This window comes from Ischnura elegans, chromosome 11, assembly GCF_921293095.1.
Source record: "Ischnura elegans chromosome 11, ioIscEleg1.1, whole genome shotgun sequence".
Lineage (NCBI taxonomy): Eukaryota > Metazoa > Arthropoda > Insecta > Odonata > Coenagrionidae > Ischnura > Ischnura elegans.
In genome coordinates, this window is record NC_060256.1 from 22,256,417 (window position 1) to 22,284,188 (window position 27,772).

General features: G+C 40.5%; 1 protein-coding gene across 1 annotated transcript in view; it reads right to left on the bottom strand.

Moving 5' to 3' along the window:
• Positions 1 to 19,281, bottom strand: part of LOC124167569 (protein jagged-1b) — a 508,514-nt gene extending 489,233 nt beyond the window's left edge. The window contains exon 1 of the mRNA XM_046545538.1: positions 18,571 to 19,281. Within this exon, the coding sequence (XP_046401494.1) occupies positions 18,571 to 18,639 (69 nt within the window). The 5' untranslated portion in view covers positions 18,640 to 19,281. The remainder of the gene's footprint in view (positions 1 to 18,570) is intronic.
• Between the last annotated feature and the right edge of the window lie 8,491 nt (positions 19,282 to 27,772).

The window sequence follows — 27,772 nt, forward strand, 5'->3', positions numbered from 1 at the left end:
CCTAGACCGCTACGGGAAACATCGTACAGTAATTAAGACCACGTAGCACACAAAAAATAAGGCACTCCGTAGATGAGAAAATCTCTCGGCACTTAAAACGCTGTTAAGACGAATGCAATTTCGCTCCGTTCCTCCATACTCAGTGTCAAACAAAATTATGAGTCGATGAGCCTCAGACGATACAAAAAATATGTACTGATGGATCTAAAACTACAGCAAAAAAAACGTTTACCCGAGGAAGTACTTGTGGTTGAAATTAGTATGAAAGTCCCTAGCATGAGCATCATTCCAATCAGGTGGTAACTACCAATCGATTTGTCCAAAAAAATCGATTGCGTACCTAATACAACCTTCCACGGCAAGGACACTTCGATAAACTATTTGAGTTATTTTCAAGAATTGGATTTCAGATTAAAATTTAGCAGCCTTAGAGACGTACTGCAGAATTTTGCATTGCTTGAGGCGTTCTAGTGGCCTACAACGCTGCAGGCGAAATCGTCAAGCTTCCTCACAAAACGACAGTGGATACACACGAAAATGGCGGACTAGTGAGAGGCAGGCTTCGATGCATGTACTTCGAATGATCGACGATATTTTTATACATGTTCTTATACACGTTTCCATTCTCTTCATGTGTTACATTTTCGGAAGTTCCTTTGCTATTTGTAGTATTTGTTTTTATGGTATTTCAGTGTTTTGTGCTTTGTTGGCGCCTTGGTTACGGAGACAATAACAAGGAATTGTTGTGGAGGATGCAATATTGATATGTGAAGGGATAAAGAGAGATAAAATAGTTTCCAGTGACATTGCAGTTTTCTTTTGTATAATCGCTTTGATACATCAACGCAAACCTTTTCTTTTTTATAAAATATTTTTATTTTAATGTGAACGTAATAGACGGACCTGCGTTGATTCATAACGATTAAAAGCTGGGTCGGAGGTATGGAACTGGGCCAAGATATGTGTGATGTGTAATTTTTGAGGCAATAAATGTTACTTCCGATGGTTGTGAACCAACACACAAGTATCATGGCGAGTCATATTGAAGTTTTTCTTCTATATAATCGCTTTGATACATAATCTTCCACCCCCGACACCCTCACCCCACGACAATGCGTTCAGAGGAGGAAAACATAAGTCAGTGAGAATCCCGGAAACGGTCCCAGAAGAGTGAGTGTGTCTTTTCTTGGTGGAGCCCACGAAGCGGACGCAGCGCCATTGGGTTGTGGAGTGACGCGCGCACTATCGAAGCGAGCTCTCATTGTCTTGCCGTGCTTGGCACTCGTTTCGCAGTCCATTTGTTGCGTGCGAGTGGTCTGTTGTTGTGGACTGACCGAGAGTGAAGGGCTATTGGCTCGCTGGGGAGGGAATCGAGAGGAATATCTGCCAAAGTCCAGCGAGAGCAGCATGCGAAATGACATCGTTCGTCCCATCAACGAGGGATGAACGCCACAAAAATTTAGGAACACGCACCAACTATTACAGTACGAGGAACGGAAAAAAGTGTTCTGAAAGTAAAAGGGGAATATACTTAAAGCGGACTTTTAAGGTGGTTCTGGGCTCTAATTGTAAGAGGAATTCCTTACCCGAATGAGTCATTACAAATACAATCTATAGAGTTAGCAGCCTTAACTTGATGATTTTAAGCAAGTATTAACAATTCTAGATTTTTTATTGCTATAAGGATGTAGGGCAGTATAAAATGTCAAAAAAATAATATTAAACTTAAAATATTTTCTTAAAGAATTCTAATATAGACCCCATTTAAATTAGGAAACTACTATGGGCTCCTGTTTAAGGAACTTAAGCGGGCGCCTCTCACTATAAGGAATGAGAAACAGTAAAAGCAATAATATATTTAATATATTCAAGATGAATAAGAAAATTATATTATAGTTTGGTAGACACAAAATTAAAATCTTTCTCCTACATTCGCGTAGTCACACATTTCACTGTTGTTGGGAAGCTTCAATTATTAACAAGCCTATCACTGTACATACTAGCATTTACACCACAACTAGCAAAAATTAAATGGTAGGACAGGCACTTTTTCAAAGCAAGCATTACATAATCTGACTTACTATTTTGTGTACCTTGATACTGATGATTCCCTTTGTATTTCCGAATCGATAAATTATACAGAATCTCGCGATGATATCAATCTTATTTCTTGTAATGCAATGAATATAAAAAATCCCCACCACCCGAATAGAAATGAATGCTTGCGCCCTCTTGTATTACTTGAAGTTCCTGAACGACCATTTCGATAGAGAGTGTCACGAAAACAAAAGTCCCTTCGTTGACAGTCAGGACCCAGCAGGTCGATTCTAGGACACTTAAAAAAAGACCGAGTCAGCTGCAAAGCATCCTAGCTAGATAAAGGTCAACCAGGAACACTAGGGCGACTCTAATTAAGGGAGAGATGGAAGGAAGCGCGCAGTATCCGTATCTTGTTTGCGAGGCGATGGTCACGGCGTGATGATGATGTCGCCTCTAGGGCCACTCAATGGACAGATCTCCAAGGGTGACAATTTAACCGCTACGCAATACATATCCACTTATTCCTTCCACTTGCTTAAAGAAAAAGCAGGGAATCATAAAGGGTTATCAAAATACAATGAAGGTGGAATTTTTGCTCAAGTTCAAGCGAGAGGAAAAATGAAAATCGCCGGGTACCACTAATTATACAGAGAAATATAAAATACAAACAAATGAATTTAAATCACTACGCAATACATTTCCACTGATTCCTTTCGCTGACTTAAAGAAAAAGCAGGGAATTATAAAGGGTTATCAAGATACAATAAAGGTGGAATGTTTGATAAAATTCTAGCGAGAGGAAAAATGTACATCGCCGAGGACTACAAAATATAAAGAGTAATATAAAATACAAACAAATAAATATCAATAACTACGCAATACATTTCTACTGACATTCCGCTAATAGAAAAAAATCAGAGAGTTTAAAATAGTTATCAAAATACAATATAATTGGAATTTCTTCTCAGAACCATGCGAGAATAAAAAAATATATATATCTCACTTCTATATAATACTAGCTGACCCGGCGAACTTCGTACCGCCTAACAATCAATGAACTTACAGTTTACTTACACCTTTACTTACACCACTTACAATCAAGAGCGGCTGTATCGTTTTTAATCATGTTTAATTTATTATAATAAAATAAGGATACAAATTCAATAAAACTACGTAAATGAGTACCAAAATTGCTTGTCAGAAAGACATTTTCTTTATTGAATCTACATAGGGTGAATCGGAGCACGTTTACGCGGATTTTTTTCAACAAATTTTCTTACGTTTTAGCTTAAGAAATTTTTGGCATTGTGGTTTAATAAAGCAGTTCATGAAATAAAAATTATACGCATTCAGTTGTTGGCTATTTGCGTTATTAGCTGTAAAAAAATGTTTTTAGGTCCAAGTCTATTGCATACACTTGGCCCATTCAGCGGGCAGGTTGACACGACCCCAGACCGACGCTTGACTGATGCTTAAAATCGTGCAAGAAAAGCCCCTATGAAGCAGCATTCGCATTAAATGACTTAAGGCGCGCCAGTTTTAGTATCTCTGTTTGGAAAAAATGCACTGCGTAAACGTACTGCATGCGTAAACGCACCACGGTGAGCCCTACACATTCGGGTTTAATGTCTTGCGTCAAGCACCTTCTGAAAAACAACAGTTTTTGTTTTGTTATCAGGCGCAAGATGAAGCGGATGCAGCTAAATAAATATAGCGAAGCAAAGCAGTGACGCAGTGAGGGGAGGTTTTGGGGGATAAACCCCCCCCCCCCCAAGAGCTTAGAAAATTTTTTTATGAAAGATTTTGTTATTAATATTTGGGGGACGGATGACTACCAAACAAAAAATATTTAACTATTCACACAGCCACAAAATGAGGACTCCCTAACCTTTGAATTTTCCTTTGAGTAAAGTTGCGTGAATCACATTCATCACCAATTTTTTTAATGATCAAACACGTTCCGTTGGATAGCTATGGTTGGTTTAGGCTTCGAAAGATCATGAGCACAGAAACTACATTTCTCTGTAAATCGTGCCTTGGTAAGCCAGGTACGTCCAAGGACTTAAAATATTCAGATAGATAGTTGGTGATTTCGTCTTCCTTTGTTACACATTTAAAAGATTCGAATCCATGCAGAGTACGAACTATTTGAATTTACCTCGTTTTAGTCATCCACATCTTCGTTCTTGCTCGCTAAATCAACCATCTTTGATTCTTTTGGTGATCAATCATATTCTGGAACTCTTTGTTGATGAGCTCACTGAAACTAATTTGCAATCATTCCAAGGAAATGAGTTAAAACTCGATTCCTCAACAGGAACACGGACATTACCGTTTGTCAACAATTGCTTGGAGATTTGTTTACAAACACGGTAGTGAAGTGTCAACTCGAGCTAGGCCACGGCTGGGCTTACAATCAGCTCGAATTAAATTTTTAAAATGTAATTTCAATTTAATTAATATTTTGAATATATTTAGTAATTAAAATGTTATATTGTTACTAAATTCAGTTATTAAAGTGGTAAAAACAAAACAAATTATTTAATTTGTAGTTTTGACCGACTTATCAATTGTTGTGTTACTATAACTCCTAAAAGCATGCCCATAGGAAAGAGATGAATTTATTTTGTGAAATTATCCTTTTTTTAATGGCCTATATGTTAACCCCGCCTGAGACGAATCCAAAGAACCAAATCTCATTGAAATCGGTGCAGCCGTTCTCGAGTTATAAGTGTTCTAACTAACACGATTTTCGACTTTCTTTTATATATATAGATAATGTAAAAATTGACCAGTCTCAAAAAAGAATTTCTAACGCAGAGTTTCCCTAAGAACACAAAAAAGTAAGTAGGTAAACGTCAATACGGCCGCTGAGAGGAGTGTAAATGAACGCTTTTCTCCGGCTAAATAAAATCTGGCTGGAATTACTCCCTTGGAGAGAACAGAAAGCGAGAATATTCATGCAGCACACCTTAACCAATGGGCTTAAATGGCCATCAAGCGGACTTCGAAACCTGATGCGTATCAATTTAAGGTTCTTCAATGGGATCATATAATGCACTAATACGATGCGGAGCACGTGCACGCGAGTGTATTCCTTGGCACGCGGCCATTCGGTCATTGAGTGATTCCGAACATTTCAACGCAACAGGCTCATGCACGAAGCCGCTGTATCCCTTTTACGCGAATATAAACGGGAAGATAAGCCATCCACTGTAACCAATTGGATTGATCAAATCACTTGAATCCAATGGGCAAAATAATAAGATTTTGGACGCTTTATAGGTATCAAACAGAAACATACAGCCTAAGATGATTCCTTCACCTCACAAAATAAGTATGGTATAGTATTGTACTTGGAGGAGGCGACCGACAGCTTAGGTCATTTGCGCCTTGAGGTAAGGATATGAAAGGAAGGGTGGAGAGAACCCGGCGTCGGCATTAGCCTGCTCTTAACGAAAGGCACCAAGGGGACAATAGCTTCACGTCCCATCCGACGGACGGAGTGTTACGCTTGAAATGTCCTCCTCACGGCATTCAAGCAGGGATCGGTCAGTCTCTGAAAATTCGCTGCCGGGGTTTGAACCCGAGCCCACCGGGTGGGAAGTGAACACTCTAACCACCTCACCAACCCGATCTCCACCTCACTACTACAAAATAAACTACACTCAATTCTGGCACCCAGTGGCGCAGCGAGGGGGATTTTGGGGGATAACCCCCACCCCCAGAGCTCAGAGAATTTTTAATTAAATCCATTTTACTTAATTGAATTAACATTACTCATAGAATATTGTGAGGATTAATAAAACATCCCTCAGAAAGCCGTAAAACTCACCACTTTGAAGCATTTATCTTAAAAAATTTCCAGGCCTGCATCTCTATTTTACCCTGGCGGGTATTCCGTACCCCCCCAGTGTTAGTTTCGCTTAAAAGCCCCCTACCCTTAATATCTAGCTGTGCTCCTGCTGGGACCAACGATGGAATGCTTAGAAGCAGAGAAAAACTTCATTAAGCAATTGGTTCCGTTGTCTTACCAAGAACTAAAATTAAAATTAATCTCACGCAAATTCAAAGTTATGATGTAAACATTCTTCTTCTGACAAGATCACCAGAAGTAATCCAACTTGGGGTGGTGATACAACCTCAATCACACGCTAACGTTCAGCTATGCTAAAATGAATCGATGAACTACAGAGAAAAATTCGTTCCATAAATCATGTCTCATTGCATGTATTGCGAGAATCATACTTCTAAAAAGCCCCCAAGCTAAATATAAATGTGGAGCAGCACGAAGATACATTTATTTCTTAGAATGACCTTTTAGTAATCAATTCGGCAAAAGAAATCACGAAACTATAATGAATTGAAGAGGGTTTCTATGTAGTAGCACGGTAGTCCAAGTAATGTTTTGAGCACGAATACCGAAGCAAAATTGACGAGATATTATTTGCGAGCGAATATTCCATGTACAATGCACACTTAAAACCAGAGAATAATTGTATCGGTGAAAAAGAGTCTTACACTTGTTTGTCGTGGACCCTCACTCGTTTTTCTCCCAAGAGTAAACACGAATTATCTAATCCGCACCCAGCCGCGGCGCTACTAGAGTCTTCCCTCCTCCTGTGGCCTTATCTATCTCCGCTCACCACACGACAGTCATCACATTCGCGTGGGAAGAGAGCGATGGCTTTAATTACGCTCCCATCTCGCGGAGTTTGTGGACTGGACCACGGGAGCTGGATTTGCGGGCGCCGACCGCCCAGCTGCCCGCGGAAGAGGGGTCTCGGCGCCGGCCAACGGTCCTATTGTCCGGCGACAGACAGTCCCGTTCGGTAGTATAAACAAGTGCCACATGTTGAGACCGGACCACGATGATCCAGCCCATCTAAAATGACATCATCCGTAGCCGGAAACTGATTCAACCACTAAAGGAAGTTCCATCGCGATTGAATGCAAAAACACTTTCACTTCCCCAGCTGATATTTAAGTAAATGAGTAAAGTAAGATAAAAAATTTAGTAAAATTAAAAAGCCTAATTATAAGGTTTCTGAGGTTTATTTTCATGTTAACCCTTACATGATAATCTACCAGGTCTTTGGCCAAACTTATATAAACTAAATTTTCTACACACACTGGCAAGCACAGAGATCAAAACATCATATAAATATGCATATTTTAAGTTCGAATTAACAAATAAAAAACAACGCGAAAAGCTAAATTTTTGTAAAAAATTCTATAGTACAAGGAACACTTCGATAATATTATGTTTCATTTCACGTTAACTTTTTTCTTCTTGACGAAATCTCAAGAATCATGGCTGCCTACAGAAGAAGGAATTCAAGAAAAAGAGTTATATTGCAATAGAATAAAATGAATTTTAGACCGAGGTTAACTGTAATAAATAGATATCTATACAACACTTTGATAATTAAATGCAGCACTCACATACATAGAGAGTAAAACAGGTACGTAACACTCAGCAAGATTTGATGCATCACGATAAGCGATGGTTAAATTCTGCTTAGCTTATCAGCAGCCACTCCTGCTATCTCTAAATTGTAATATCTTATCCCATGTACCTACTTACTGGCTTAGTCCACTCACAAATACAAGCAAACAACATTGTCGTAGGTACCTCGCACTTCGAGGGTAAGAAGAACTGCCTGCCAAGCAGAAATTCACAGCTGACCCCCTGTACTAAAGGCATATTCCAAGCTACAATGTAATCGTAGATGGTTACTTTCTTCACGGGCAGCAGAGGGAGCCTGCCTTCATTATTGATAAGGCCACCCACCCTATCAACTGGGCCCCTCAGATGATAACTCTCCACATCCGAAACGCTGACTCCACTTTTGGCTCCATGGGATGTGCTGACTCCTCTAACCCAGCGAAAATACGAATTAGTGCTGATTAAGAACCGCAGCTTCATATTTTTAAAACTTTGGACAGTTAATTTTCGGTAATAACCATTCATTTTTACAGAATAGGTACTTTTCCTTATGACAGTATCTGTTAAATAGAAGAAAAAAGAAGAAATTTATCGACCACATACACGAAGACTCACACCTTTTGGGTAACCTGTCGAAAGCTCGAACTCGAACATCAATATGAATTTTTCTAGCTTTCCTGACTCAATTTGCAATAATTTTTATATTCAAACATTATAAGACATATTGTGATTAAGTACGTAAAAATAATAATTTTATAACAATTTAAGTACACTAGCTATTTAAAAATTGATTTTAACAGTTATGAAGCACCATCGGAATGGCATCGTTAGGATAGCAAGCTCCGATATCGAAGATAAACCAATAAGAGGATGAAGAAAAATCACCACTTTTTGAAACGCGTACGATTTTTACAGACTGTATTCTTTTTACGCCGACATTTTATTGAATTCCAGACACAATGAAATTCTATCATTTACCAAGTTTTCCATAAGATTCAGGCGAACCTGGTTTATATAATAGTAAGATTGCAGATAACAGAAAACGCAAAAGACTAGTCCACAAAAGAATTGCCATATCTTGGACAGAGCAAGCACAGATTTCTCACGCAAACCTTTGATATCTGCAGTAAGGAATCTTTAAATTAAAGAAAATTTATTCCAATATCCTCAAACCCCATTCCAACAAAACGTTTATGTAAATAAAAAGCGTGTAAGCTAATGAGTGAGACCTAAACAAAGTAATACATTAAGAATAAATGAAAGAAGTTACTACATTTTCCAAAATATAGTTTTCACAATATTTATACCCACTATTTAAGCATTAATATTTCAATGTGGTTGCGAGCTTATGAAATTCGACATCCCTCATATTTTTCTTAAATAATACCTCCACAAAAAATTATTTCCTCGAAATATTTTAACGAGCAGAAACTTTTTTCATAGTAGCGTGACGATGAATTTTACGATAAAAGAGGTTGTAAACTTCAAAAGATCATTTCAAATGACGACGGAGGAAGATTGTGATCTAGCTCATGAGTATTAATTTTTAACTATGAAATTTTACTGACCACTTCCTTTTACATTTTGTCTGCCACTAGATAGTTTGAGATCGATGATAAAACGTTAATTTCCTCTGTAAAATGTTTGGCAGCCTTCTTTTCGCGTATTAAGTGGCAAATGTTAGCATTAAAACTGTTTAAACAAATACTGAACATCTCATTTAAAACTTTTTCACGAGCTTTAAAAAATATGCTGTTGTGTTTCTTAAATTGTTGCACGTTGTCTAAGGATCTTTAAATGCGAAACTGAAAGTGTGAGACGACGCAAGGAGCATTGCAGCTCTGTACAGCACGTCAAAGTCGCATTCAACTGTTCGTAAATAAGAAATACGCCACCGGATACTTCAGTAGACTTTGGTATCGAATACTTCAGTCATCGGCAAATTTGCTATCCGGCCCGCGGGGCGATTCCGAACTTGGATTGTGGCCCTCGTGGCCTAGTAAATTGGAGAACCCTGGTTTAAACAGTTGCCCTCAATACGGTGGGAAATCGAGTTTTGGCCCTTGAATTAAAAAAAGGTTGAAGACCCCTGGACTGGATGGTGGTGCAGAAGGTTGGGCTCATTAGTAGGACTATAGGAGAAAACGAGAGATGGAGGGAGCGATGCGAGGCGATACTTGTCCCAGAGACGGGCGGAAAGATGACACTTGGTACTATCGTGTGGAGTTGCGCCATGCGGATGCTTCTTATGCCGCGGGATAAGAGCGAGTCGACATGCTCGCTGTTGCGCAAGTGAGCGAAGGAGACCTCGGATCTCTAGAGGGAAAGGAAGGGATGCTGCGACGTGTATGATGCGAGCCGAGGCTACGAGCGACAAATAGGCAAGAGAGAGAGAAGACTCGCTGATGACACCTGCCTTCACCCAAGGATGATTCCACATTTATAATTAGAAGTAACGCATCACTTCGACCACACTAGATGCAAGTTAAGAGAACCGATGTTTTCTGCACTCGATTGATACTCAGGGATGCCGACTTGCAAAAAATATTGGGGGGCCCAAACCGGGGATCTTGCCCCGGGAAATTTTCTAAGTAGTCAGTTTTAAGTTTTTTAAACATTTTATAAGAGTCATACGATCAACATTGGAACCCTTATAACTCGAATCTCGACATCTGGACACTCCGGAGAAAATCGACAAGCCTGACACATTTTTTCCTCACACCCATGACGAATTTTTGGGGGGCTCGGGCCCCCTCAAGCCCCATGGAATCGGCGCCACTGTTGATACTGAAAAGGTGTTGGAGGATAGAATTTTGGGTAAACGAGGGAGAGGAAGGAAGACAATAGGATTTTTGGATGGAATGAAAGGGAGTAGGCCTTATTGTGAATTGAAGAGGGAAGTGCTTGAAGGAAGGGGAGGCTCCCAGAATTCTTCTTAAGTATTCGATGGAAACCTTCCTTGGTCGGTAGAATACTTTAATGAAAATACGCATTCGAGTTTTGACGCGTATAGTATGAGGATTTTCATATCCTCATGCATTTATTGAACGCTCCGAAGGCTTTTAAAATGCTTTATATTCCTATACCTACAATGGGTCACAGTCAATTAGCATAATGAATAATAATTGCAAAAGGAAGAGTAAAAATTCTATATTATAAAATAAAAGGCAGACCATACTAAATGTACCACACGCATACAATCCCCGCGTTTTGATATTGTGTCAAAAGAGATAAGCAGTCAAATTTAACTCGATAATATGAAAACCTGTTTGTATCCAGCAAAAACTCACCTAGCTATTTCATGGATCTTCGCAGAAAATGAGGATTTTGCACAGTATTTATATTACGTAATATACGTATAATACGTATTGTATTTTATTTACGTAATAAACTTATTATTACACGGAAAAAACGCGTAGGTACTTTACACGGAAAGTTAAGAAGCTAAAAAATGTAGATCAAAACCGAGGCCAATTAACGACTCTGCCAAAGGTGGTTTGAAACAGTTCTTCCATCATAGTGATTGTTCTCTAAACGAAATGGTGAGAACAAAATTAAAAGTGAGGGTGCGTGGTAGGCTAGTGGGTAGAACGCTGGGATAATGATCAGAGGATCTACACCTCCTAGTGAGAGAAACACCTGTTGGTTAGTAAGTAAAAATCTCAACACTCACCTATACAAAGCAACGTTGGGGTTGGAAGTACTCGGTGAGGGATCATTCGACCCAAGCGATCAATTTCTCGCATCTTTGTTTCTATAAGACCAAGGCTCTTTAAACCATTATTAAACGAGCATCCTATTAGTAGATATTTTCATACCTTCATGGCAAATAATAAGTTAGCGGAATTTTAGCAATCATAACACTTCGTGTCTTCCACGATTCTTTTTCTTATATACGACCCATTTTGGCTATCAAGTCATTAACAAATATATAAACAACAACCATTCCACATAATAAACCACAATTCACGAAGTTTTGTCATTTTTTATTATTGTTGTTTAAGTACTTGATAATGGCTTGAAACAGGCCGTAATTAAAAAAAATAAATTGTGGATGTGACGAAGTGCTATCATTGCTAATTCTGAGCTCTTCCACTGCGTTCAAGCTTCTGGTTTCGATTTAAGTATTCGGAAATTTTCCAAAAAATGCTTTATTTCCGCTTCACATTGCGGTGAATTATTTGTAGAAAATTGCCAATAACTTATAAAATACTGATGTATCAAAATTCCACCAGATTAAGCCTAAGAAAATGCTCTTAAACATTGTGGCCATCTTAGGGTCCACTTGATAACCTCATCCATTTTCACGATTTTCCAGAGAGCTGTTTCCCCGACACTTTTATGCGAAAAATACGCTTTGAAAATGTCCTACCTAAGCTGAACTATCATAATTCACTATGTATAAGCAGCCCCTGCCACGCGCCTTGAAGTCTTCCCGTCGAGTAAGATGTAGATTTACATATTTTTCTGCCGAGTTTAGGAACATGCATGCCTTCCCTTCGGCCCAAACCCCTGAGAAGTTAAGAGAGGGTGGGAGAGGAGGGTGAACTTTGATGGAGGGTTGCACATCTGTTTCAGAGCTTTCGGCCCGAAGCCATGGAGCGGGGAGGACAGGGCTTGGCTCGCGCCGGGACCAGCCGGGGCGAACGCCGATCAATGAACTTCGGCGGCGGTCGGACCCAAACCGGCGTGGGCAAAGGCCTCGGGCAGTGACATAATGCGGACACTCCCTCGCCGTAATTACAGACGTGAAGGCATCCCTAATGAATATTTCGGGTAAAACAAATGATTAGCATCGCTAACAAAAGCTCTACACACTTCCCTGATTGATGGCAAGCCATGAATTTCCAAATTCGATCAAATTAGAGGCCCAAAACGCCCGAGGTTTGGGAAATTACCATGCTAAATCGGTAAAAATCCCAGGTAAAGAAGTCCAATGCGTATCAAAATAGCCACCATCAGCAGAAGGGTCATATTAAAGGTTAATACCAAATATTTCGTACAAGATTTGCACACCGTAAAAATGTACGGCTGAAATTAATTCATATATAATAGAAACGAGCAAAGAAGACTGGAATATTAATGAAAAATCACATCGGCAAAGAGTGGTACACATCTTCGGGAGACAAAATAATACAAATAAACGAATTGCTGGTAAGCAATGAGAGGAAGGTATAAAACCAATTCCCGGCACTTAAAGAATGAGGATCTTTTTTATTCAAAACTTAACATCGTAGCCTTGGGAAAAACATGGTATACGGTTAACTATTTTTTAAAAATAGTTTTTTTGAAAGATTCATAAATATTTCAAGCAATTTTGGAAGACTAGATTGGGCGCAAAACTAAAAGGAACCAATCCGAGGGCAGTTAATAGCTAAAAACCTTCTCGTGGGTATTTCTCCATGAAAATGGGGATTACATCGAGAGACTCTACAGTATTTTACCTCATTTTCAGCTCATTCTTACCGTAATTTCAATCTGACTTGCAAAATAAGATTTAAGGAAGGAATAGGTAGAAAAAAAAGCTTTCCTTAGAATTAAAAACAAACGTCAAAAAAAAGGGTGATCTTCAGAATAGGAAGATTTCATCTGTAGTTGAAGACTGATATATTCTAAATCTACGCCCTAAATAAAAACGTCGATATCTTAGGTGGAGACGTGTACTTTAAACCTGTTTATCCGTGTTTCATATTTGATAAAATGCAATCGCAATTTCAGTGAGTGAGGGGAGCATTTTAATGTCTAGCTGATTAAGAACGCAGCTGAATAGAATCAGCTATTTAAGAATCTTTCTTATATCCAGCTGAATAACACACTGTTTAATGAATTGTTTAGCCCGCACGTGCATACAAGTAAAACGCAATGGATTCATGTTAAAATGGAGCCTTCGTGATCTTCGAAAAGGGGAAAGTTTACGCGGTTTGGGAAAATGTCACGGGATAGGAGGGGGTGCAAATCAACCCCCTTTCTAAAATCTTGGCAGCGCTCACTCGTGTGTGCGCGACTGTGCTCATCCACGGCTCATGCACCAGCCACTGCATTCGCCTCCTCCCGCCACGCTACTGCATTTATATATGAGAAAGCCTCCTCATCCATTAATCACCCGAGTGAAAACTCCGAGAAGAAAGTCTCACCACGCTGCGTGGGCTTGCCACTACTTCTGCTCCGTCTCCGCAATGAGTGTGTAACCTCCTTCGTGGACGGCAAGGAAACTGAGACCCGAATCCGTGTTAACGCCCTTTTAATTGAAGTAATAAAGTACTCGGCGCGGTCTTACTGCTCCAGCGTGTGTTGAGCCGGAGAGGATGCGGTGAAAGGACATACATACACCTGCGCCCCGCGTATCTCGTCTCAAACGCACGCAACTAGAACGCGGGCAGAGCGAAAATCGCAAAGACACGCACTTGGATCCTATTTTCACTTTTAAAGGAGCAAAACTTAAAGATTTCTCTTGGATTCCTTTCGGCTTAAGCTTCATCCAGTAATCCAACTTGTATTTTCCAAACAAAACAAAACTGATTGGCAAGGAACCCAAATTTCCATGGCTACAATCACAGAGGAATTAGAGGAAAGCAAGGATCTATAATGATTTAAACTCTCCAGAAAATTCTCAATCGTGTCAATAAAATCCCAAACAAAATATCCACCATATTTCCAGTTATTGCACTACTAATTCCAGACAAGATTTCATTCAGTGGAGGGCAATAATATGATACCTTCGGGTCTTTACCACCGAATGATTTTCCACTTAAAACAAATCAAAAGTTTATCTCCTGAAATTTTTCGATCAAACAATTTCTCTAGATCTACTCGTTAGAAATATTTCAAAAGCTACAGAAGACCACACAACGAACAAACACTACTGACAGGTCAGTAAAGAATGACCACTGTCCACGTTCGATAACTGCACAGTATTGGGGAACCATTCTACTAAAGAATGACACTTCATCTCGAAAATGAAGGGATAAAAAATATTGCAAAAGATTTTCTTTTCAATTATCCCGATTTTGCTCGTAAAATCAGGTAAATTTTATGAATAACATCAATGCTAGGATGGTAATTTTGATGAATTGGTCGAAGAAAGTAATAATAGGTACTCCAATAAAACCTAATACAAACTGTCTAACCCAAAAATTAACTTAAAATCGTGAGAAATAATATACGCTACACTGCTGCTACACTCATAATTTACAAAGTTTATCATCCGACAAACTCTTTTAACTCAAATGCTTAAACAAATATTGAAAATTGAAGAATATACCAAAAAATCGCGCGATCAATCAGCACATGGAGTAGGAAAATCTTTCGCTTACGACGTGATGAATATTTTCGGGTGGAAAGTCAGCCCCTGCCAAACACGCTCCACGAGGTAGCTTTGCATGGGTTTGCATATACACTCAGTGCGATGTACACGCGTCACGCGCGCGTCGACGCACGCGGGTTCCATGCGAGACGTTGACGTGGGCACGCGAATAATCTGCGCCCGGACAGCTTTCCCACGCCCGCGGGATGAACTCAGTCCGCCACTTCCCACTGCACTCAACTCCCACCTCACTGCAAGCACTCAACGTCGGCGTCTCAACGTCTCGCCGACCATTGAAGACGCTCTCGAACGAAAATCACTCGCCCTGCGATAACGCAAGGTGAACAGCACAGAGCCAAGAGGCGCTTCACAAACAGGATGCGACTCGCCCGGACAGAGCACAAGGGCGCTATCCTATGCCATCGACAGTTTAAAATAACTCTAACCTTCCAGCGGAGATCACCAAGAAGATCAAAATCGCGATATCGAATCGCGAAGACTTTGATTCACAATAAAATGGCCAGTGGCGTAGCCAGGGGGGGTCCGAGGGGTCCGGACTCCCCCCCGAAATATAAATACACAATCATTTTCCTTCATAAAAGAAAACAATATATTGAAAAGTCATGAATTTAAAATATATTTCTTTAACAAATGAATTTTTTCTATTATGAAAAGTGTTAAAATTAGTTTAAAACCCATTATTTAGTACCCTTTTTTTTAAAATTCCCCCCTGATTTGGGACCCCCTCCTCCCCCCCCCCCCCCCGAACGAAATTCCTGGCTACGCCACTGAATATGACTGCATGGATTTCCTTATCATTGGAAAATTTTACCAAACCGTCTACTTGGCAACAAACGAAGTTGATTTAATTCTTATTGCCTTTATTGCACTACGACCCGTTTCGGCGTCGGTATTATTTTTCGGAACTAACATAAGAGCTACATGAAAATAACACGACAGCTGAAGTTAAATTTTAACCAACCACTCAATTCTGCATTTTAACGCCTCCTTTCGTATTTCCTGCTTGAATGCTTACGTAAAGCGCTTTAAAAATTATCAGTATGTGAACGCGAATATTTCCTAGAATCCATAAATTAAAAATTAATGTTTACAGAGGACCAATTTCGAGAACAAGCAACAACCGCGATTACAAAGAGATTGCGTCAGCAAGAGGGCCAGAATCGAACTCTCATTATTAAGAGTGTGCGGGAAAGTCTAGTCGGAGAATAGTGAGTATCCGCCGAGGGCATAAGATGATACTTGGGCACAGCATTCTGGGTGATAGTTTCATCGAGTCATCTCAGAGGATACCCATATCCCAACATCCATTAACCATCACAACCATGCATTCAAGGAACATTTAGGAAGAACTATAAGAAACAGAAAGCGAAGGAAAAGCTCGACGACGGGGAAAGAATTTCATCACGAGAAGAAACTTGAACGCTGGGAAGAGATGGGACTCCATAATGAATCAACGGAGTGAAATGTGGAAAATTTAAAGAAAACGCCTACTAACTACTCAATAACCACGAGGATTTGAATGGCAAAAAATGCAGTATGAGTAGGAAAAGGTTTTTCATTTTAAAAAACTTTTGACACATTTAAAAAGTAACCCTGTCTTAGCCCACGCGAGTATTATAAAAGAGCAATACTTCCCACGCTAAATACCTCAACCTTAGCTCCTTGAACGATCCTCACGGTTAGCCTTACGTAAGCAACCTTTACTTGGTACAACGTCGACCTTTAAGTGAAAAGTGGTTCTCATATATAAGGAAGGCATAATTAGACCAAGGGGGAGATTATATCGGGGAAAATAATGGATAAAAATAGACCAGGTACAAACCATATTAGGATGAAAACGGAGCTGGCAGGGAGTCTACGGGGTAAATTAAGTCGGAATGGAGAATCATAGTTAAGAAGGAATCTTCCGTCGTCGTTGAGCATTAGAGTGGATCTTGAGATCACGATCAAGGGGACGCTGAGGAACACAGCAACAGGCCGATAAAAATTCAAAGCCTAACGTTAAGACTTCAAGACTCGGTCGCAGGAATTTCCGACGAAATTTCCCAGCGATTTCCTCCAAGCATTCCTCGGTTCCTCAAGCGACTCGCACAACGTGAAACCAAAGGGTGCAATAAATTTCTGACCCGCTCGCCGACGCCAAAGGGTTTTTCACCCCTTCGAAGCAACCCCACGTCACCCCTACCAAATGTCCCTAACTCAACCTCTCCCCAAAAACTTATTTTTCCCCCTCGGAAAAAAGAAACTCACCAAAATCAGTACCTGAATTTATACAACCCAAAAATTCAGTCGAAAAATAAATTTACAAAAAAGGGCTTAAGGAAATGTTGGAGGAGAAAGGAGTTGCAGTCGCTAGGGCCGGGATTGTAATCTGCGCTCAATATATCGAGAAATAATATCGTAAATAGGAAAATAGGACCTAAGTATGGATATTTGGGCAGATTAGTTTTCCGTAGAAGCTTCAGTTTTGGATTTAAATAATTTGGGTGCGATTCTAGGAGGTTAATAGTTCATTGTTCTACGAGTTCTATCCTCCAGATAGTTCTACAGTGAAAATTTTCGAGTTATACCAATAGTTTTATTCATTATATTCTAAAACTTCTCCCCTCAAAAAAACCTTAAGAATCACATTGAATTTTTCTACATGAAAAATTTCTCAGGCACACAATCCAATGGAGAAAAACACATTAATCCCTAAGCTAAGACGTCGAGGATGGGCCGGGAACCCTTATAGGAGTCTTTCGTTCACGAGAAGTGAAGCGCTGACGAAGCTCTCGTCGTTGACGAAGACGTTTCTCAGCCATCGTCTTATTCATTCAACAGGTCTCCCATCCCGCATAAACTAGCCAGCAACACTCACGGGTGGATTTCCCACACAATTCGATTTCCACGAACACTTTTTAGTAAATTTACACTTCCGCCAATAATATCATAAAGAAAATGCCGAAATTTAATCAATGGAGATGAACAACTTCATCGATAGAAAGACTTGAAAAAGATACACTTCCCTTATTTTCACGCCGGAAATAAATTCAATGGAAAGCCATCGTCGACCATGAAAATTCGGCGTAAATGAAAACATAATGGAATTCCAAATTTGATCGAAAAGGAAAATTTAAAGAGATGCAACGCTGAAAGGATTGGGACCTATTTTTCATGAGTAGTTAAGGGCCGGAATAGAATGCAGGTAGAATCAAAATGAGAATAAAAATCGCAACTAAAATTCCAATGATTCGCTTTCTACAGCAAACGACTAGTAGTCCAAAGTTCCCCTCCATATGCCTATTGAGATGGTTAACGGAGAACCGTGCTGATGAGAAACAATGATGGATAAGGATAATAATACTTTCGCAGCAAATTATTTGCGTAATCTTCTCGGAGGTTTTCACCAGTTTAATTCGATGTATATCACCAACGCTTGAGCGGACGACATAGTCATCATTCAACCTGATGATGATGGAACAGTCGTTCGTTCAAATGTTGGTGACAAACCACGAATTAAACCGGATAAAATTCCGAAAAAAATCACGCAAACAATGATAGATGCTTAACTTAGGGGATGGATGGGTTGAGAATATATCGATTTGGATTTCACTCGAAATATCTATGATAATTGATATGCACATAACATAAGGGAAAAGCGGCGTGGCTGACATGACGGAGCTTCCCAGGGTACGGAGACCCTAGAGTTCCGCCGAAACAGCAGCAGCGGGGGCGTGAGCAAGGGGCGGGTGGATGATGCACCGATTGGACTCACCGTCGCGAGCATGAAGGTGAGCAGCAGCAACAAGTATCCATTGCACATTCTCCGAAGCACGCAGCACATCTTACACTGACACAAGGCACGGTCGATGGCAACCTCATCAGGTTGAACACGTCCTCACCGAGACCCCCACATCGGAGGGCCAGAGAAAAACTTTTCTAAAAGAAATACAACAATTTTGGGCAATAAAATAACAGCGCTTCTCTCTTTATCCTCTCCTCTTGTGCAGACGAAGCGCTTGCAGACCACCGCAGCCCGTCACACACAATACAAACAAACAGGAGATTCGAAATCGTGGGCGCCTTTTCCCATATACACCCTCTGGGGCGGGGAGAATAAAATATGTATGCGGCGAATCTCTTCTCTCCTCAAATTGTTGCACTGAAATAATCCGAGTGCGGCGGGAGCACACTTCAGAAACTTTAACGCGGGGCCAGGACACTATATCACCAACACGAAGATAATTCACCACCACACTGTGATCGAAATACTTGTAAGAGCATAAAAAGTTTCCCGTGTCTTGAGCGGGTCCGTCCGTTGAGCATTGACTGGCACGTCAAAAAATGTGTTTGTAAAAAAATATATAATGCGATCAAAAAAACTCCGTGGAGCGGCGATGCTTCCGCTGGCTGTAAGTCGTTCCGGGATGCATGAGAACAGAGCGCCTCGGTTTCGCCAGTATCCTTGCTGACCTGTCGCCGGCGAAATGCTCGCGCGCACTGCCAGCCCGTTCGAAGGGAACATCGGCCGACGGCCCAGGCAGGCGCTTCTCCCGACGGCAGCGCTCCAAACGGCCGAAAGACGAAGGTGGACGCGGCGGAAGGCTCTTGAGGGGATGCCTACTCCCACAGGGGCGAAGACGCGGAGACGGCGGATCCAAGCGAGCAAGCAGTCCTCGATGGGAGGCGACAGAGCGCGCGTCGTTCCGAGGCAGCGCGAGGAAGCCATGACCAAAACTACGGCAGGACTTGGCAGGTTATGTTTAGCTGATCGCCGTATCCTCAATGACCGGAGACTTCTTAACCCTCTTAGCGCCACCGAAATTTGGTGGTACTAGCGAAAAGTGCCAACTTTAATTTATGAGTTTTGTAGCACTTTATGAAAAAACACAAAGTGAAGTTGATATTGAGATATCAATGTAATCTTCTATATTATTTCTACTGTATAGATACCTTTTTCTCAACTTATACGCAACCAAAATCTATAAATGAGGCACCAAAATGCACAGAATTTATCAGAGAACATGCGACGGCATATCTTACTTCCTAAATATTGCTATTATTTCCTAAAATTGGTTTTTAAATAAATAAAAAAATAAAATTAAAATAAATAAAATATAAAACCAAAAACCGGTAAATATTCTTGAAGTTAACGGCGCACAAACTGATACATTTGTTCATTTGCAACAATATCTCACATTCTTTAAATAACTTTTATCAAAATGCGGCTAATTCCACATTCAAATCTCCTGTTGATACGTAAGTATAAGTCATCATGTGCGTTTAACAGAGGATAGTGTAATTACTTCCAATGTTGTGTTTAAAGAGGTCCTCTGACCTCAATTTGTACATGAACCTTCCAATTAAATTTGTACATAAGACCCTGCCTTTTTTCCTGCATTTTAAAATTAGAAACGCGCCTATCCCTCTGTGGACCTGCATTGAAAAGAGCGAGGGAAGCCCGCTGGGGGCAGGCGCATCACGCTCGTGCTTTTTTATTCTACTAAAAATGAATTATTTGTTCATTATAATAGGTATTCTATTACACTGGATAAAGGATAAATATAATTATTACAACAATATTAGTTTTAATATCCGGTCTACGCTCGAGCCGATATATCGGCTCGTGGCGCTTTTCGCCCGTGGAGCAAAAGCCGATATATCGGCCCGTGGCACTAAGAGGGCATTAATATCATTAATGGCAAATACAGATCATCTGACCTTCTTTCTCATTTCCTCTTCGTGTTCCTTCGCGTACGACGAGGTCGAGTGAATTACTTCATTGTTTCACCCCTTTGCCTTTCTGTCTCCAAACGTTCTTTTCTATTCAGACTTCCTCCTTCCATTACATCCTAAGCCCAATTGTGTTCCAAATTTTGATCCTTTTTTTCATCCCTCATCCATCTTGCACCATCACTATCGTAATTTTCCCCCTATTCCTTGCACCACCCGATGAAGTTTACTATTCTTTGTTATTTATTTGTAAATACTGTTGAATATTTTTTGTTAATTGCTGGTTACGTTGCTTATAGTTAATAAATAGTTTCTCCTATTATTGCGAGTCCTCTGTAATTGGCCTCGTGCTGTTTTTGGACTGAATTAAATAAATAAATAAATGATGACGCAGTTATTAGATGACTTCATGAGCAGTGATTAGGTGGTACTGAACAAGTTATTATTATAGTATTCTACCGATTAAGGTAGGTTTCCATGGAGTATTCGAGAAGCGATCTGGGAGCCTCCCTTTCCTTCCAGCACTGCCTTCTTTAATTCACTGTAAGGCCTACTCTCTTTCAATCTATCTAAAAAACCTATTCTTTTCCTTCCCCTCCCTCGTTTACCTAACGTTCTACCCTCCAACACCATTTTCAGCATCCCCTCACCACTAAGCACGAACTCCATCCATACCTTCTGTCTCCTGCGTATCTCATCTAAGAGCTGCCTCTCCTCGCCAACCATATCCAGCACTTCGTCGTTCCTTTTCCTCTCCGTCCATTTCACCCTCTCCATTCTTCTCCATACCCACATCTCGAATGCCTCCAATCTTCTCTCGTCTTCTTTCCTCAGTGTCCACGTTTCCGCACCGTAGAGAGCTACACTCCAAATCAAACTCTTCACCAGCCTTTTCTTTAAACTCTTACACAACGATCCTCTCAGAAGCTCCTTCCTGTTCATGAACGCCTCCTTCGCTAATGCTATTCTCTTCCTGATGTCCTTACTACTGTATCCGTTTTCCTCTAACGTACTGCCTAAATAGTTGAATTGCTCAACCTGCTCAAGTTTTTCACCACCCACCTTTATCTTGAGTCTCACATTCCTCGCTCGTGATGCTTTACAAAACCGCATAACCTTAGTTTTCTTGTGATTAATCCTCATCCCATACTCCTCGCAATGTTCGTATAACGCATCCACTAGAGCCTGAAGCCCACTCGCTGACTGGCTGATCAACGCTTGGTCATCTGCGAATCTCACTGATTTGAACATCATTCCTCCCACTTTTATCCCAGCTTCTAACTCATCCCACGCTTCCCTTACCATCTCTTCAACGTACACGTTAAAGAGCAGCGGCGAGAGAGGACAGCCTTGCCTCACACCTCGGCCAATGCTTGCCCACCCAGATTCTCGGTCCGCTATCCTCACTTGCGCAGTCTGGGCCATATACAGATTACGAATCAGTCGTCTATCCCTCCAATCTACACCCATTCTCTTGAGAATATCCATTAGCTTCACCCAGTTCACCCTATCAAACGCTTTCTCAAAATCCACGAAACACGCATATACGTCCTGGTCATATTCTAGCCTCCTCTCCACGAGGGACCTCATTATTGCTATTGCATCACGAGTTGACTTCCCTTTTCTGAAACCAAACTGATCTTCGCCCAAATATTCGTTTGCCCTCGCCTCCATTCGTCTGTTCAATATCCTCAGTACCACTTTCGCCGCATGCGATATTAGGCTGATAGTCCTATAGTCTCCGCATTCCACAGCTTTCTTCTTCTTCGGAAGCGGAATTAAAACCGTCTTCACGAAATCTTCCGGCCAACATCCCTCCTCGTAGATCCTGCGCACTAGTTCGAAAAACCTATTCTTACCTTCCTTCCCTAGATTCTTCAGAAGCTCACACGGGATATTGTCCACGCCTACTGCTTTCCTAGCCTTCATATCACGAAGTGCTCTCTCTATTTCCGAATCTAATATCCCCGGCCCAAGATTGTCCTCCTCCACTGCACTTTCCTCCTCTAGAGTCAATCTCTCTGGTCTGTTCATTCCGTCATACAGGTCCTCCACGTATTCCTTCCACCTACCCTGTACCTCTGCTCGCTCGGTTAGCATCCTCCCATCCTTAGCCTTAATTTTAGACATGGTTTGTCCTCTTTTGCCGCCCGATAGCGACTTAACTTTGGCGTACAACGCGCCTACTTCTCCATCCTTCTGGAACTTTTCCATTTCCTCACATTGTGTTTTCCACCAAGCCTCCCTTGCCCTCTTAGTTTCACGTCGTAATCGATTATTCAATTCCCTATACATTCTTTTGCCCTGTTCTGTGTCCACGTTCTTCCACTTCCTTCTCTCCTCCATTTCTTTTACCATTGCCTCCGTTATCTACGGCTTCTTTATCCTTCTACTGTCCACGTAGCCAATTGACTTCTCCGCCGCTTTGACTATTCCCGTTCTAATATTATCCCATCTTTCCTCAACAGTCTTGGTGCTGTCAATGTCCCGCATACTAATGTCCACTAGTTCCTGATATTCTCTCCTCATGCTCCCTTTCAGGGCTTCTACGTTCCATTTCTTCGTCTTCCTAACTCTTATAAGTCTTTTGAACCTTACGTTGCATTTCATGAGCACTAGATTGTGGTCCGAATCCGCATCCGCTGCAGGGAAGCTGCGCGAGTTTTTCACACTATTCCTAAACCTCTGTCTTACCATAATGTAGTCTATTTGATATCTCCCCGCATCCCCTGGACTTTTCCACGTGTACCTTCGCCCTTTATGATGATTGAACTACGTGTTTGTGATGAATAATTTGTTTCTCCTACAAAATTCTGCTGCTTTCTCTCCCCTGTCGTTCCGTTTTCCTAGACCAAAATCTCCTATTTCGTTTCCATCCCTGCCTTCCCCGACTGAGGCGTTCCAGTCCCCCATTACTACCAGATTTTTCGTACCTGGTGTGTCTCTAATTATTTCCTCGAGCTGTTCATACACCTCATCTACTTCTTCCTCCCTATGATTGCTAGTGGGCATGTAAACTTGGACCACCACAAGGTTGGTGGGCCGCGCCTCAATTTCTACCACCAGAATCCTATCGCTTACCTGGTCTATACCTACCACACGCTTACCCATCTTCCCGTTTAGTACTAAAGCTACCCCCCGCTGGCTTTCTTCCCCTCCACTATATATAACCCTATACCCATCACTCCAATTGTCCCCCCCATCCCTCCACCTCACCTCGCATAATCCTAAGATGTCTATCCTCCCTTTATCCATTTCCCTTTTGATATTTTCTAATTTCCCCGCCCTCATCATAGTCCTCACATTCCACGTCCCTACATTTACAGCCGACTTCTTCTTCTCCATCTTCTTGGTCTTCTTTTCTTCTTTCTTCATTGCTGCTGCTGATGGTGATGATGATAAGTCTCTGCAAGGATTTCGCATGTTGACGACCCCGAGGACCTTGCCGACCTCGCTGCCGTGCCCGACACCCGCCCTTTGCGGACGGGTCCCGGGCGATGAGATTCCGAGGCTCATTTGGTTGTACTCCATGTGTTCAGGGAAGAGATAGTTGGTAGGGTTTCCCACTTCCATTCCAACAGTGTTTTTTACGTGACACCATCACGTGGACTACCTTTCGTCTGGCTCCTACCCTTCGACCTATCTGGCATGGGTGTCCCTACCGGGAATAATTTAGAATTAATCCCGCCAGTGCAGCTCTAGGGGTCATAGGAACGCGCAAGCCTTTCCACCGCGACAAGGTTGTAGTCCAAGGGAAAGGACTGAACAAGTTAATCGTAAAATATCGACTTTCCTATTTATACCAATAATATAAGTGGTACCTATAGATAATTAGATAATAAATAGATGGCAATATTAAATACAAAAGTTAGAGCAATTGAAATAGGTGTCAAAAAACGAATAACTGGTTTTATTGGCAACTAAAAGTTCGTCATTTTACGTTTACAGGAACATTAAAAATTAGAACATTAAATAAGCCTACGTTTATATCTGTGATTTACTTATTCATTCAAAAAGGGAAAATTTATTATTTTATCTCGAATTTTAAAGTAATATTTACCTAAGAATTTTAGTCTTGGAGATTTCAATTATTTAAAAGAGAGAGAGTTTTTTTTGTTGAAACGGTTATTTTTAAATTTCTCGATTTCGATTAATTGGAGAAAAAACTTCCCAATATTACTTTGGATATCCTGTCCATTCATTTGGCAGTTTTCACAGGCTCAAGTTTACATATGCTAATCCTTTGGGGTTCATCAAGGATGGACATACGCAGGATATGGAATTTCAAGTGGCAGTAACCCCTCAGTTGAGAATTTCATTCCAACACGCACGCCACGTTATTACATACCTATCCATCAGGCTTTCATCGCCACCTGTGTATTTGCACGTCATTTATCCTACGTAGTTACATAATGCTTGATTCAAAGGAAGGACTCGCAACGATATTATCTATTTATCTGCTGCGAACAGATGGTGGAAAGTAAGTAAGATAACAAAGCCCCAGTAAGGCAGTTCAAATACATAAACTTCATTAAAAACATAAACTTCAGGAAATGTTTTGATTCACTTTGTTAGTGGCTTAAAAAATATAACCTTGTTTGTATATACAAAGTAACTCGACGAACTTCAACGAGTAGGTCTTCGTCATAATCATCTCTATATATTGTAAAATTCAGCTCTAACACCTATGTTTGCAAACACATTTATTAACATTACTGTAGAGGAAAATAAAAACTTGAATTTCCAGCCAATTACTACTATCCATGCTTTCCTTCACCAAATGGGGTGCGAATTCAAGACATTTCTTGTTGAAATTGCAAGCATTAAAAGGTGTGTATGCCAAAAACCGCAGGAATGAGAGTCTAGCATGCAATGCTATGGCAAAAGCCGTTGAGCATAAAATAAACATTAGGTATTAAAATTTTGAGCGTGGGTCTTTAGCTCTTTTTAAAAGCCGAAAAATTTTTAACCGCAATAATGTATTCGCCTCTCTTTCAGTAATGAAAAAATCGATATCCCACACGAATCCATTCCACATCACATCCGTTCCTCATCTTTCACATCACATCGTTGGCATCAGACCAGCGAGAATCCAAACGAGCAACCCATTTCGCACTGAAACATATAATGAGTTTTCATGGTAATAAGAAGTTATCAAGTTTTCAAATAAAAAAAATCCATCTAATGGCCTTCAAGTCCCAAGCAGTCACCAATTCAATCCGTGTAAAAGACGTGTAGGTAACGATTTTCGTTCAATCGTTCGAGTTTTTGACAAATAGTGTAGCTTTCTCCGGTGTTTAAAGTACCAAATCATCCTGCTCGTGTTTGCCGCATTTTCGATATTCAGGATGAGAAGCATAGGCGTACCCAGCAGGGGGGGCAACTGCCCCCCTCTAGAAGCAAACATAAATTCACTTCAAAACAAAAGTTATGAACAAATTTTCCTTTTGAAGAAAAATGATGTTAGTGTAAGATATGGGACTAAAATAAAAATCATTATTTTTTCAAGCAAATAATTATAAAAAAATAATATATTGCTGTCACAATTTCCTTAAAATATTGGTTTCAATAAACTTTTCTGTGCAAAAAAGTTACAACTTGGACGACCACAGCTAGTTTTGCCCCCCTTCCCCCCTAGTTTTGATTCTGCGTACGCCCATGATGAGAAGTAGAGCTTAAGTTACTGATCTAGGACGCCCACGCTTGAGTTCACGAGAATTTCAGCCTCTCCAGGGCCCAATTGGAGTCTTGTGAAGTAGGTACCAAGAGAACATAAGATGTCGACCCATAACGGAATAATGTTCATGGAAGAAGAGATGTCTATGGCGCAAAATATGCCCAAGTTCCCACACGGCCGCAACAACAGCAACAGTCCGCCAATTGAGCAATGCCAAGGATTAAAAACCTTTTCGCACTTTGCGACTGAGCACCTTTAGCACGCCTTTGCCATCGCCACACCGGCACAGCTGAAGCCATCTCGCTTATTTATTTTGCCACATTTTAGTGCACAATCGTGAGGGAGACATGCTAAGCGGCAAACATTTCATCACGAGCTCGGTTTATGGCATTTTTCATGAACACATCAAATAATTTAATTTCGCCATTAACGCAAGGCTCGAACCGAGGAACTCTTCCAATTGCCTGGCCAGGTGTGTTAACAAGTGACTTCACCAATCCGATGTAATTCGACTTTCCGAGAGAGGGGTGATGCGAATTTAATGTTCTCGCCTCGACTTGGCGAGGAAGCACAGTAGCCCACATCTCGCCGCCAACGCAAACGTCGCGTCGCCAGAGATAACACCATTATCATCACTTTATGGCGACTTCCTCGCGCGAATAAATTGAAGGACTACGGAGTTTTAATTTGCCAAATTTTAAATCTAATAAAACTGATGGCTGGATAGCAGTGAAGTGCATGAAAGCAAAGGAGAATACAGTACAAGGATCTATAACCCCTTACGGCGCGCAAAAAAGCATCGTATTATAAAGCTGCAAATAAACAGCATACTAAAAGTAAAAAGAAAATATTTGTAAAAACTTCATATTTAATAGAATTTTAATCACTCCAATTACCGTGCTAAAATATTTGAGTTGATTTCGCAGTAATTAAACTATCCCGATATGGATTCGAGCCCAATTCGCCAAGATATTTGTCAATTTTTTTCATAGAATATTGTTTTGATACCCAGCCTGTATCTGATTATAGCGATTTCATTTCTTACGAATTCACATTCATCACGCGCATATATATTTCTTAGAAAGTGGTTCGAAACCTGCAAAATATATATTATTTTTATATTATAATAATATATCTTAATATATTATCCTGAGTGCAGTTACTTTAATCAAGATACAGTTCTTAGTAGATTTTTTTGCTAGTCGAACTAAGGTTGTTTTTGAGGAAATTATGAGAAAAAGTGGACAAATACCTCATTAGAGTCCCTTTAATGCTACCTAAAACATCTACGGCTTCAGGTGCAGACAAAAGGTAAAATGCATTATTTGTTAATAAAAACTTAAAATTTACAAAAGTTTTTATTAACAAATGATAAATTTAATCGTAATAAACGTAATAATAATAAAAATAAATAATAATTAATAAAAGGAAAAATTAATGATAAAAATAATAACATAGTAAAGTTTTTAATTGATTTTTCACAAAACTCGTCCGATGGTGCTCAAATTCGTCAAGCCCGTATCGATACATATATTTCAACTCCTTCCAGCTTACCTCTTCAAAGTTT